The 14,051-nt window shown below is 39.6% G+C and overlaps 1 protein-coding gene across 1 annotated transcript in view; it reads right to left on the bottom strand.

The window, feature by feature from the left end:
* The window catches only part of si:ch73-60h1.1 (calcium/calmodulin-dependent protein kinase type IV), a 40,956-nt gene that overhangs the window by 19,126 nt on the left and 7,779 nt on the right, over positions 1 to 14,051 (bottom strand). Inside the window, exons 3-5 of the mRNA XM_036140797.1 lie at positions 11,748 to 11,810; positions 6,613 to 6,695; positions 2,809 to 2,881 (exon numbers count right to left, since the gene is read on the bottom strand). Of these exons, the coding sequence (XP_035996690.1) occupies positions 2,809 to 2,881; positions 6,613 to 6,695; positions 11,748 to 11,810 (219 nt within the window). The remainder of the gene's footprint in view (positions 1 to 2,808; positions 2,882 to 6,612; positions 6,696 to 11,747; positions 11,811 to 14,051) is intronic.

The raw sequence follows: 14,051 nt of genomic DNA, 5'->3' as shown, positions 1-14,051 counted from the left end.
ATTAAACACCTTCTTGGTCATCTCTAATGTAGCACCATGTGGCTGCAGCCCTGCGTCAAACCTTTCATTTCTGTCCATTTTCCTTCCAAGCAGCCAAGGTTAAAATCTACAAATTGGTCTTGATCAACAGGTCTTCAGGCTTTCTGAAGGTCATTCAGAGGCTTTCTGAAGGTCATTCAGACGTTTTCTTTGTACTTTTCCTGCTTTGTCACTCGACTGTCCCTCAAGTCTGTTTTTCAAGAGATCAGAAGCTCTGAGTGTTTGGAAGCAAACCGGATCAAATCAAGCGAGGTTTAAAACTTTTGCACAGCACAGTCCAGCCTTGCTGATCTTTAAGAGCTTCCTTCATGCTGATGCTTAATAAAATCAACTGAAAGTGGTAGCCTCCAACATCTTTATGCTTCTTAGACATTTTCTAAGAGCGAGAAAACCATGCAGAACCGGACCATTTCCCCTGAAGTCTCTCTCAGTTCTCTGTTCATCAGCTGAAGAACGCAGGAGAACGCATCACCAGAGGATTATCGCTAACCTCGTTAATCAGCTTTTCCCGCCTGTGTTTCCTGACCGTATCCCTGAACGCCTGGTTTTCATTAACCGCTGCGTGCGAACCTTTAGGTACGATTTTGTGTCACTTTGACGTTTCATTAATTCTGTTTAGAAACAGGAGTCTGAGACTAATCAGCTTAGGGAAAGCTCACGCCTACAGAAGAAATGTTCTGTCTCTGCTGGAACAGGAATCCAGCTGAAGGGTCTGCCAGGCTGATCTTTTCTGTTAATAAGGCGTATCAGGTTCTTCTCTCTGCTGTCAGTGGAAGCCAACGATCTGGCTCCGTCACGCGGGATAAAATCCTCCCTCTGACACCTCCTCAGAGTGTTGACAAAGTGTTTTATTCACACTGGCGCTGCGGCGTTGACGACCCGTTGGCGCGCTGACGCCCTCACGCCTGAAAACAGCCAGTTTGAAGGTGGAGTTTGATTGAAAGCTGCGGAGACGTAACCGTGCTGGTGAGTAGGGCTGAACAATTAATTGCATTTTTCAATATAATCGTGATTTAAAAAAACGCAATTTCCAAATCGCAGAGGTCTGCAATTTTTGGCTATGTAACAATTAGGGAATTAGACACGTTCATTAGGTGTTGGTAAAATGTTTAAAGTGGGTTTGCCTCCACATGGAAGGGAAGACAGTTGCAGCAGTGAGATAATCTAATTTTATTACTTGATTTAGAGTTTATATAATCATACAAAGCATTAAGTACAGGTCAATCAGTTTAATACATAGACTTGCTTGTTGGTTGCACTTTATGTTCAACAAGGATTGATGTCCAAATCAACTAAAAGCTGTTCTCTTGAATAATATTCTGATTAATAGAAACATTAAAAGTTCTTGTTTTGAATAGTCCTTGTTTACAAACATCTTTATTTAGAGGCCATTTTTGTTGCTTATGGTTAATGCAGAGAAAAGTCAAAATTGCAATTTTGGTTGAAATATATTGTAGGCAGAACGCAATCATTTCTGCTCTGAGTTTAGATGCTGTGGGTCTTTTAGCAACTAATCTGCACAGTGAGGAAATAAATTGATTTGTTGTTTGTATATGTTTAAAAAGACATGATAAATTAAACTGGAAAAAAAATCGCATTAAATCGCAATATTAAGAAAAAAAAATCGCAATTAGATTATTTTCCAAAATCTGTTCAGCCCTACTGGTGAGCCGACATGCAGAGTGACTGCGGGTAAACGAGGCACAATCAGCAGAAAAATAACAGGCAGGTATTCTGGTATAAGAAAAATAAGGCAGTTATGAATCCAAAGCTGTTACAAAGCAACCAGCAATGGTTCACTATGCCACTAGATGCGTTCTAGTCAGATAAAGAGCAGAATGTGGGGGGTAAAAGGACCGACCAGTCAGCAGACTCTCTGTTTAGGTGGACGTCCGTGTCTTGATTGGTCCACAGTTGGTCCATTCTCTCTGCATGTTCAGATGAGCAGAGCTCTGGGAGGTGTTTAGAGTTTGGGATATTTTTTATAAAAGCAAACTCTGCGTTAAGCCCCTCCACCACTTTACCGCTGACCTGTCTGCTGGGTTCTTTGGTCTCCATGTTTGTTCCCCAATGTTCTCCAGCAAACCTCTACGGCCAGAAACAGAAGAGCTCTATTATACTGAGATTACACTGCAAAAATTAAAATAAGTAAACTTTTCTTAAAATTAGTGTACCTGTCCTTGATTTTAGCAGGTAAATAAGATGATCTGCCAATGGAATGAGATTTTTGCACTTAAAACAGGAACAATTCATCTCCATCGTCTCATTTCAAGTGCAGGATGTCTAATTATCTTATTTTAGGGGACAAAATACTCATTCCATTGGCAGATAATATAATCTACCTGCTCAAATCAAGGACAAAAAAAATTAAATTTTAAGAACATTTTACTTATTTTTAGGTCCGTTTTTGCAGTGTAAATGTCTCACAGAGGTTCTCTGTTTACTGATTGGGTGATTTCTAAAGGCAATTGGTTGCCCTGGATTTTATTCATGGGCATCAGAGTAAAATGAGGCTGGAGATTTTTTTTGTAAAAAGATGTGAAAAGAATGCAATACCATCATTTCACTTCACCCTTACGCTGAATGCTATGTTGTTCTGGCACATGAAATCTCTCATACGCTGATCTTGGTGGTTGCTACGTGACAGCACTGTACGTGAAAAGGTTCAAGGGTTGTGATTATCTACACGAGGCTCTGAACAATGGAAATCACAGGCAGTATTACACTAAAGGATCCATTTGCTGAAATATGAGCTTCTGTAAATCGTACCGCCACAGCTTCGAGGATCTGTTTGATGACATGAGCTGCGTCTCTCTCGCTGTAGTATCCCCGCTCCACGATCCTGCGAACCAAGACAAGAACAACACAGAGAGCAAATGTTTATGATGAAGCTTCAAAACATGTGAATATGTTAATCCTAAGCAACATGTAAAGCTCAAAGTGGCAAGCTGTGTCAGTGTATCATCCATCTGGATCCATTCAGGTCTGCTGGTTCACATCTACTCCCAGAACCCAGAACCAGAACCAAACATGGAGAAGCAGCATTTAGTTTTTATGCTCCAGACGCGGGTAGAGGAGCCAAAAAATGTACTCAAGTAAGAGTAGCACTACTGCAACATATTTTTATTCAAGTAAAAGAAAAAGTAGTCATCCAAGAAATGACTTAAGAGTAAAAAAGTATTCAGCAAGAAGGCTACTCAAGTACTGAGTAACTAATCATAACAGCTGATGATTTAATATTTAAAAATTATGGAATTGGACAGACTAAAATATAAGGTTATGTGCAAATTCTGATATTTTAAAGACAAAAATAAAAAAAATATACAAAGAAAAACATAATTGCAAAATAACAAATTCAGGCATAAGAGAGTTTTCTAAATATTTTTTTCAATATTAAACTTGAAAGCCATACTTATAGCAGTTAATGTATATACAGTATGTTAAAATGGTAATAAGTATATCCAATGACAATATCTACTGTTTACTATGCGTCCATTTAACCTCCAAATAGCTAAGTGAACTCAGCAGATAGAAAATAACGTTAAAATAACAAAGATTGTGTACAAACAAGAAGTCTCACTTTAACATAAACTCTGGGTTTTTGTCTCTCTGGTGCATTTCTGGTTAAAACTAGTCAGTTCTTTATTCATTAAGTTACTCACAGTAGGTAGAGTAGCAAGAAACTTTACTCAAGTAAGAGTAGCAATACTTGAGTAATAATATGACTCAGGTAAAAGTAAAAAGTACAGTGCAGTAAAACTACTCCTAAAATTACCTTTTCTTCAAATGATTACTCAAGTAAATATAACTGAGCAAATGTAACTAGTTACTAACTACTTCTCCACTAAGTTTAAAACGTATTTCTTTAGAGTTGTCTTTAAATGTTATTGTTCAGTTGAAACTACTGTAGTTAAATGAAACTTCGTCAGATTAAGTTTGTAGTTCAACTCATCTTGACCTACTGCTGCTATTCCACTGCAAAGTACTTTTCTCTGTATGTTTTCTTTTCTTACGTTCTGTTCATGCACAGTACTCTGAATTGTCTCGGTACTGAAATGTTCTTTACCAATAAACTCTCCTTGCCTTGCCTTGTCACTAACAACTGCAGCAGCCACAAACTCTCAGGATGATCTCTGCTTCTCTAACCATCAGAAACAAATCAGCAATTATAAATCTATCAACTTCCGAAAACTAAAGATGCATCTGTAAGTTAAGACAGGCTTCTGCAATAAACCAACGAATAGCAACAACAACAGAAGTAGCACCTACAGCTGAAGATGGGAATGAAAAGAGCGCAAACAAATCCACCAGCACAATGTTACAGTTTGTTTAAATTGAGTAACGTTTTGCTAAAAGTTAAAGCTAGTCTGATTAGACATAAGCTGTGTGGAGTTCTTACTGGAGCAACTCTCCCTGTGATTTAGATGTGTGCTTTCACTGTTACCATGCTGTGAAACAGATAACATCTCCCCACAACACAATCTTTCCTCAGACATCATGTCAGGAGACTGTCTGCTTTTCTGGGTGTGTCTAAGTTTACAACAAGAACATGTAGCCATGATTCTGGGCTCTTCTCCTCCAGGACGTCTCACATGTTTTTTTAGTTAGTTAGTTAAAGTCGTTTAAGCTTGTATTTCTGCCGTATTTAGATCAAATTGTTAAACTCTATCTTTGTGTGTGAGTCATACTTGGAGAGTGTTTTATTTTAGTCAGCCGCTCATAGGAAATAATTGAACTGGAGGGAAACACACTGAGTGCCCACTTGGTTTGAGTGTGTGTGGTAACAACATTAACAACGCCTTCAGCTCCTCTTGCTAAAGTCAGCCAACATTTCAGCTGCAGTTAAACCCCAAATCATTTATACCTCTTTGGAGTTAAGTTTAAAGTAATTAATGAAAGTGATTCACCAACTTTTATTCTCTAACTCAAAATAATAACATTTTAGACTGACCCAGACTCCTGAGTTGCATCTGTTAGAGAATCTGTGGAGGGAGCTAAAGATTAGGGTGATGCCTTTGACAGGATGCCCCCCCCCCCCCCCCCTTAAATCTTTGGAGCTCATCTCTAAAGGTAAATCATTAAAACACAACAAAAAAATGCCAAAATCTACTCAGCACTCAGAACAAATGTTTGATTGCTGTAACCGCATTTCTACTATTGAGTAGGCTATGAACATTTTTTGTTTAAGTTCTATTTTGTATTAAAAAACACATGAAAAATTATACCTTGTTGTTTTCAGCTATTTTACTATGCATGTTTTACTTTTTTATTATATTTTAAGTTATTTCCAACCAGAAAAGGGTGCATTAGTTGAATGAAAGCAATCCAGAGTCTAAATCTGCCAGCTGTGTGGATAACTTTGGGTATAAGTGTAAAGCTGGAAAACTTTAGGCTGTATCTGTAAGTTTCAGCAGCTAAACTAATCCCCATAAACAGATCAAGCAATTGTAAACCAATCAACTTCTCCAACTAAATCACCTCCAAAATCTAAAGAGGCCCTGAAACTTCTGCTATTATCCCAACTATGGCAACAGGAGGAACACCTGGAAGCTGAACACAGCGACCTCTACCCCAAACTGCAGCAACACTTACATGAGTCAGTTTCAAACCGACCAGCATGCAACGGAGATCAAACTGGCATAATGTTCTTCCAGCTAAACTCAACACAGAAAAGCCCAAACTACCTGAATTTACTCCAGACCAAAACCGCAGAGTGCAAAACAGAAATCCCTGCAATCAAAGAGAGCAATTTTCAACTTAATCAACTCTTAATGGGTTAAAGACATCTGAAACATTTCTAAGTTTCAACAACAAAACCAAACACTGCTACAGCAACTGGACATGGCAACTAAATCAGAAGAAATATCTACAACAGATCAGCTCATAAGAAGAGCTGCAGGTGTGACTGAAGAACACCGTTGCTGCGTCTCAACTGAAGCTGCAGGAAAAGAAAACCTGCCACTAAAGGAAACTTCTGAAACTGGACCAACCTGCAACACCTTAGGGCAACCTAGGGCTGGACAATAATTCAATAACGATATATATCGATCGATAGACGTATGGTTCAATGTGAAAAACAGGGGTCAATACAAAATTCAATAAAATAACATGCATTCTAGCCTATCATGTAGGTTAATTCTAGTCATTGCATCCTCCCAACCAATCAAACCCAGGAAAGCTCCATCAGCCTTCAGAGAGCACGTGCTCTTTTTTTCTTTTTTAACACTTAGTTTTTGTAAAAAGTTGGTTGAATAAAGGGTTGTGTTTGAATCTGTTTATTTAAATATAGGTCATCACTGTAAGCAACAGCATAAAATGGCCAGTGCTGCACTTAAAATGTACATTTTGAATAGTTTTGATAATTATCGATATCGATCAATATGATTTCTATTTTATCGAAAGGCTTTTATTCTATATCGTCCAGCCTTAGGGCAACCACCACCAAGTAAAACCAGAACACGCCCTAAAGTGACTCTCTACCTGCGTGGTTTTGTGGTTTTGTAGTTTTATGGTTTTATCCTCAGCTGAACCCAGCACTGAGCGTTAGAGACATCCTGCAGTGTCTGCCCTTACCGGTCGAACAGCTCCCCTCCTGTCACCAGCTCCAGCACCAGAGCGATGTCCGTGTCCGTCTCAAAGATCTCCTTCAGCTGGATCTGCGCCAGAAACAGAAGCACATTTAGCATCCTTCAGGTTTGACTATGTTTGCTACATAATTACATAATTACATACATTATATGCTGCATTTAAAGTAATTCAGCCGTGTTGCAGACAGGCATTTCTGCTTTTTGTTGTCACAGCAGTTATAATGTAGCTTCCTTTAAACTGCTTAAAACCTTCTTGGGTTTTCCAAATATTCAGAGTCCCGACGTCTGGGATCTGATTCTAGAGATTTACAAGCATGAAAAAATACGGACATGAAAAGAATACAGAAAACCATCCATCCATCCATCCATCCATTCTCCTTTTAGTCCATCCATCCATCCATCCATCCATCCATCTATTCTTTCAGCAATTTTCATATTGATTAATCTGGTGTCTTCTGTTTTTTTTTTTTTGCCACTGTCACACCCAAATTTTCCCAATGTGGGACAATAAGGGTATTCTATTCTATTATATTCTATTTTATTCTATTCTGTTCTATTCTACTCAATCCATATATATATACTGATAAATCCATAAAAACATGTATGACTGTTCAACTAATCTGTCTGTAGGATTTAACTGAATTTAGTTTGTAAAGTACCTTAAATTGATGTGTGTTGTGAATATGTAAATAAGCTGAACTGTGTTGAATTTAAATCATGTTGAGACGTTACAGTTTTTATTGGTTGCTTTGACACAGCAGTCAATTCAAAACCCACATTTTTCAAAACAGTTAACGCAGAGGTCTAAACATTGGCACCAATGGTCAAAATTACACATTTTGTTTGCAAAAGGCTCCAACTCTGCCAAAACATTTAACATATGATCCAAAAGCACATTTTGCCTTCAAACAACACAACTTGCACACAAATGTTTGAGCCCTTCCAATCATTCGTTACACAAGGGGCAACAAAATACAAAACACCACACTCAATGTGAATCAGTGCAGCATTGCTGGTTCATTGTAGCCAAAGACTGTACGCAGCTTACATGTCAGTGTCATTTGTAATCAAATTTGCCTTTTTGCAAAAAATGGATCCAGAAGCAAATATGTTGTGATGCAAATTTTATTGATTCTTCATTCTTTTTTTCCAGATAAACAAATGAAATATTCCAAAAAATGAAAGATTCCAACAGAAAATACTAGGGCTGTTTGTGCCTTCTAGTCCATTCTGTCCTGACGAATAGGCCACATGGCCTCATCTACGTCACATTCAATATTTTCACTTGTGATACACCTAGGGAAAAATCTTCTTGCATGCCTGATCCATCCTTTGACATGCCTCTGCATCTACATCTTGTGCAGCAGCAGTCATTGCATTGAGCAAGGGCATTTGCTCATAGGGACAGTGATCATATACCTTCCATCTCCATGCACTGAAGAATTCCTCTATAGGAATAGATAGAGATGTATATACTGTACAGCAGCAATACCTGCTGTCCTGTCGAAAAACTCTTACCATGGATGCAACCTTGTTTCTATTGAGAAAAGTTTGGACTCTTTGTCCAGCCCCTCTAAGTGAAAGGCCATGATTTTCCACACGATCAATCATAGTTGCCCAAATTTCATCTGTAACGTCAGCCCTTCCAGCTACACCTCCACCTCACACATGGATTCCTCTTCCTCATAATCTTCTTCCCCTGACTCATCTACCTCTTACTCTGACTCTCATCTGCCTTAGACCATCCATGCTTGCAAAGAACAACACACAACATGGCACCTTTTATGTAAATTGAAAAATTGTGTAAAGAGGTGTAAATCAGGTGCTTCAGTGATTTCATTCTGATCAAGAAGTTTCTAAGAGCTTGGAACATATAGTTTCTGTTTTGCTACCACAGCTAAAGCAATGGAGTTTGGACTGCATGAATGACATCTGCGTTAACTGTTTTGCAAAAGGGTGGGGAAAATGAGTCAAACCAATGAAAATGGGTTAACTCATTTGCAAGAAGTGTCTTTTGCTCTGCTGAGATGGTGATGCTGAAAACTGAGAGGTTGCAAGTTTCTTCAAACACATCAAAGCAACCAATAAAAACTGTAACACCAAAGCTGCAACAGTTCTTTTATCCAAAATTAAAGATTCTTGGGTTAAATTTTTCACCGTGGGGAGAACCTTCACAAGTAAGGCTGAAGGAAAACGTGTTGATTGGAATCAGCTTGTAGAAAAACACTTAAGTTTGCTGTTTCCGAGCACTTCTAAATTATTAATATCCTTCATTGCCAGTATGTGGTTTTTTGTTGTCAGAGATGAACTCCAAGATGTCCTCAGATGCTCCCTTCAGATAAAACTCATCCTACCATTGAATTCATTTCAACACAGCCATCAATCTATGTGACTCACTAATGTTGGCTCTGACAGAAACAAACGCGCCGTTACTGCAGTAACCAGAAATAACTCCTCACACTTCACATCTCGGCAGCAACCACAAAACAACACCTTAGCGACGATCCAGAGAAACCTTATCGACTCCTTCCTAGCATGACCATATGGTGTTATTTTTACACTCAGAGATATCTGTGATTTCAGCACTCGTTATGCTGCAGATCCCGTCTGCCATATACCCAATGAGACAAAGTCAGATGTTTATAAGTCATTTTCCTCTCTGCTGCATTTTTACCAGGTTTCAGCCGATCTGCAGGCAAACAGAAGGAATAATGACAGATGCCAAATGAGCCAGAGGTTTACAAGCAGAACATGTTTACACCTGAATGAATGATTTTCATTGTTTTTTTAATTTTCATGTATGTTTATTTCCAGAGGGTAGACCAGTACCATACAGTATATCAGAGTCATATGGGGAATATTCCCAGTCGTGTACCCAAACTGGATCACAGTCTGGCTATATTGAGTTAGACATGCAGAAGTTTCAGTTCACACCTCTATACCAAGACTACACAACGCTATGAATGTTTTATTTCATGAAAACTTGCTGAGTTTTTTACCCAAATGACCCAAGACATGACTTGAACCAGTCTTCTGTAGACTTGGGTTAAAACTTGGATTCACCCAGACAACTGTAGTCTTGTCAGGACCTGTGAAACGACCCGGCCAGGTTCTCTGAAGCTTCCATGATCATTATTCAGGGGTACAGATAAACAGATAAGTTGTCTTCTAAACATTGGGGGAAAAAAGGCATAGAGGTTGAAGGTTTGGCCAGGTGTGAATGTATTTTACAAAGAACTGGCTCTTCTTCTCCATCCATCCAGCCATTCAATAACCAAACTCTACAACAGCTTCATTCCACACATCGTAAGACTGCTGAAGTCCGTGCATTGCTCCAATACATCCTGCTGCTACATACTGGCACTATTCATGGATTCTTACATCTCTACTGTACATATAAAATAGGTTTTTTGTTTTGCCTTGCAACTAAATGTCTCTCAAATGTACATGTGAGTGAGGCACCGGGGGCAAGCTAACTCCTTTTGATGCGGAGGAGAAGAGACTCTACTTCAAATTTGGCCTAGAGGACATAATTCTTCATTTTATCTCCATTACTGACCTCAGCCAGCCTAAGAAGGACGCTAACTACAGCTGCATGGATCCAAGATCTCATATTTTCAGTCCTTCTCTATATTTGATGGCCATAGGTGATGGTTGGAATATAGATGGGCCAGTAAATTCAGAGCTCTGCCTTTACTGCTATGGACCTAAGCAACACCCTAATCTTTGCAGAGGATGCTTAAACCCATCTACCGATGTTATGCTCCATCCGATCAGGGCTCATGAACAAGAAAGCAGAGAAAATAACTGGGACTGTTTACACATAAAGGTAAGACATGAGCAGTCTTTTACGGACCCTGAAACATAGCTTAGAGTATTGCTTTTCCTCCTCCTTAAAGGAGGAAATACACCAGGCACGTAACGTAAAGTGAAGGTTTTGCCTCTCATAACGTCTGATTTGACTCAGATAATAAACACGTCCCTTCTGTCAGGTGTTTTCCCCCAGTCCCTAAAAACAGCAATTATCAAACCACTGTTGAAAAAGAACAATTTGGACAAACTACTTTGTGCAGAACTACAGGCCCATCTCAAACATCCCCTTTCTAAGTAAGATTATTGAAAAAGCTGTTTCAAAAATGTAACACCTTCTTAACTACGACCAGCCGCTTTGACGTTTTCCAGTCAGGTTTCCTCACCACAGTACAGAGACCGTCAAGGTGTTTAATGACATCCATATAAATGCAGAATGTGGAAGAACCACCGTGCTGGTTCTGTTGGACCTTAGTGAAGTATTCGATTCAGTCGATCACTTCATGGAAATCTGGGTCGAACTCTCTGGTACAACACTAGACTGGTTTAAATCCTACTTAAAGTACAGGGACCTTTTTTGTCTCAGTAGGTAACTTTACATTAGAAATGACAAAAATCACATGTGGGGTTCCCCAAGGGTCCATCCTGGGTCCCCTCCTCTTCAATATCTACATGCTCCCTCTATCTCACATCATAAAAAACAACATCATCGGGGGGAATTAGAAGGTAAAAGTGATCTCAAAAACCTCAAAATAGACATAAAAGGGCGTTTCTTTAACAATGACAACATATTTCCGACAGTAGATCTTAATCAAAAATTATAACTTGTCTTTTATCAAAAGGCCAGGCAACATTTGCACCTCTGAACGAGTTTACGTAATTCCAGTGGACTGTAGGAAAAATTGTTCTTAAGACCGTAAAGGTTGGTCTACAACAGGAAAAACGAGCAGACAGCCTGTTGAATGTGACGTGTAGCCAATCAGAAAGCGAGGTGAGGGAAACCCGAGGAGAAAAAACGCTCACCTCCATTTCATAGATTCATTTACTTTGTAGGATTTGTAGAAAACGAGATCCAGAGTAAATAATAACTGACAACAGAGCAAACCGAAAGATTTCTTGTTTTTCAGAAGTTAGATAATAAGGGAGTTCCCCTCTTCTTGTCCTTTGACTGGTGTAGATAAACTCCAGCCTCCCCCCCCACCCCCACTCACCCCACAGCTCTGCACGGGTTAAGGCAGTTTTGAAAATGGATTCATGGAAGGATGGACCATTTAAAATGGAGCTTTGGTCAGCGTAGGCATGGATACTTACGATGTTGGGATGGGAAAGACGCAGCAGGACGCCAATTTCAGTGCGTACGATTTTCTTGTCAATCTGCAACAAAACAAAAAAAACATCAGTGTGTAGAAACTGAGGCAACAGCAAGAGGAAGAAGTGAAAACTTCATCTGATTCTGGTTATACACTTTAACCCAATCAGTTAATGGATGTTTTCCACGTGCACACCAAGGATGTCCTGAACTATTGTTTTGTGGAAGGAGGGTAAAGTGTGAGAGAGAAGGGAGCTCCTGAAGCAATGCAGCTCGACATGTTTCTCCCCATTTTCTGCATGAGCCATCTGCTTTATGTCTGCACCATATTCACCATATTCACCATATTCACCATTTTCACCATGCAGTTTATGTTACATACATGCAGACGCAACATCAGATCAAATAATTTGCCCCTATGTTTGAAGCAAGATCAAAAGTGTTTAAAAGAGATGCAGAAAATGTAATTCATTGAGAGCCAAAGATCCTGGTAAGGTTGCTGTCCTCTCCTGAACTTTAAACTGCTGTCACACTGCTTCCTTATTTACAGCGTATGCTGGGACTTTTACAAACCCTAAACCAGGGTTTAGAAATACCCATGAATGACAAACCCCTAAGGGAGAGCTGTTAATAAGTTAATAAAAAATGACCTAATCAACAACACATCTGTTAAAAATTAATCGTGACTAATAATGTTTCAAGTCAGCTTAAATTATTGGTAATTTATGTTGAGTCATCAGGGTCTATTTCTCTCACTCTGCTGAGTTCTCCTACTGCTCACCAGTCTGCATTGTTTGTTATTATTTCAGCTTTTAACTTTTTGTTCTCTGTCATTTTTCTCTTCATAGAAGGTACACCTGGTCTGGCGTTCTGTTAGCTGTGACATCATCAGGGGAGGCAGATCATCCACTTTTACCATCTAACATAGAAAGTACTCCTGGGTCAATGTGAGCTTCTGTGCTTTCTGTGTCTCTGCTCTGTCTTCTCTAACATAGAAAGTACTCCTGGGTCAATGTGAGCTTCTGAGCTTTCTGTGTCTCTGCTCTGTCTTCTCTAACATAGAAAGTACTCCTGGGTCAATGTGAGCTTCTGAGCTTTCTGTGTCTCTGCTCTGTCTTCTCTAAGCCCCAGTGGGTCGAAGCAGATGAGCGTTCACACTGAGCCTGGTTCTGGTTCTGCTGGAGGTTCTCCTCCCTGTTAAAGGGGAGTTTTCCTCTCCACTGTCGCTTCATGCATGCTCAGTATGAGGGATTGCTGCAAAGCCATCAACAATGCAGACGACTGTCCACTGTGGCTCTACGCTCTTTCAGGAGGAGTGAATGCTGCTTGGAGAGACTTGATGCAACCTGCTGGGTTTCCTTAGAGAGGAAACTTTCTCACCAACCTGGAGGATCTGATGGAGTCTGACTTTGGAAAGAGCCTTGAGATGACGTGTTGTGAATTGGTGCTATATAAATAAAATTGAATTGAAAAATGTTATTGAATCTAAAAGGCTGTGAAATAAAAACATCAAGCAGTGCTTTATGTGACCAACAATTTTCCCACAAGTGGTTAAATCAGCGTCACCTATAGTAACATTGTGATCGCTCACTGCAAAGCGCTCGCAGTGCAAGGCAGATGTTTACATGGAAGGAATCCTGCAGCAGCTCTCGTGTTTCCAGCACCATCTGCCTCAAGTGTTGTTCACTTTTCCTCCACCATCCTAGCCTGGATGTGCTGTGCTCTGGAGACTCATAGCAAATGAAGAGTGCCGACACCAGTTGTCATCAGTACAGTGAGCTGTGACACTCAAGCTAACGCTGGTGGCAGAAGTCTGATGTGAGCGCGACACATGCCGCTTTCTCTAACAGGCTCTGCTTCGTTGCTTTCTGGTCTCTGTAAAGCCTCTCTGTTTTGGAGTGTTTTTTCCATCGTTAGCTTGACTGAGCAAACGGAAGTGTATACGACAATGTAGAAGGGACACTTTTCAAATTAACTGTTGTGTTAATTTATTTTATCGCGTCTAAGTAAAAAAAAAAATCAGGCAAATAGTTGAGATAAATTTAACAGCCCTACACTAAAGTGTGTTGTTTTGCTTTTGATGTTCTCACACTGTGAGAAATAGTTTATACTGGGATCTTTAGGTCTGGAATACACAGAGTTCTGCTGAGCCAGGACCAGGTATGTTACTTTTCCATAATGCAACCATGTCATATATTTATAAGGATGAAATGACCATTTGGGAATTACATTTCAACGACTACTGCCCTCAGCTCAGGATGTATTCATCAGACAGTAGGAGATGTCGTAGTTTAGCTTTCAGTTTC

The sequence above is a fragment of the Fundulus heteroclitus genome, chromosome 9 (genome assembly GCF_011125445.2).
Source record: "Fundulus heteroclitus isolate FHET01 chromosome 9, MU-UCD_Fhet_4.1, whole genome shotgun sequence".
Classification (NCBI taxonomy): domain Eukaryota; kingdom Metazoa; phylum Chordata; class Actinopteri; order Cyprinodontiformes; family Fundulidae; genus Fundulus; species Fundulus heteroclitus.
Note: the sequence above shows the minus strand (reverse complement) of the source record. Positions and strands in the feature narration are given on the sequence as shown.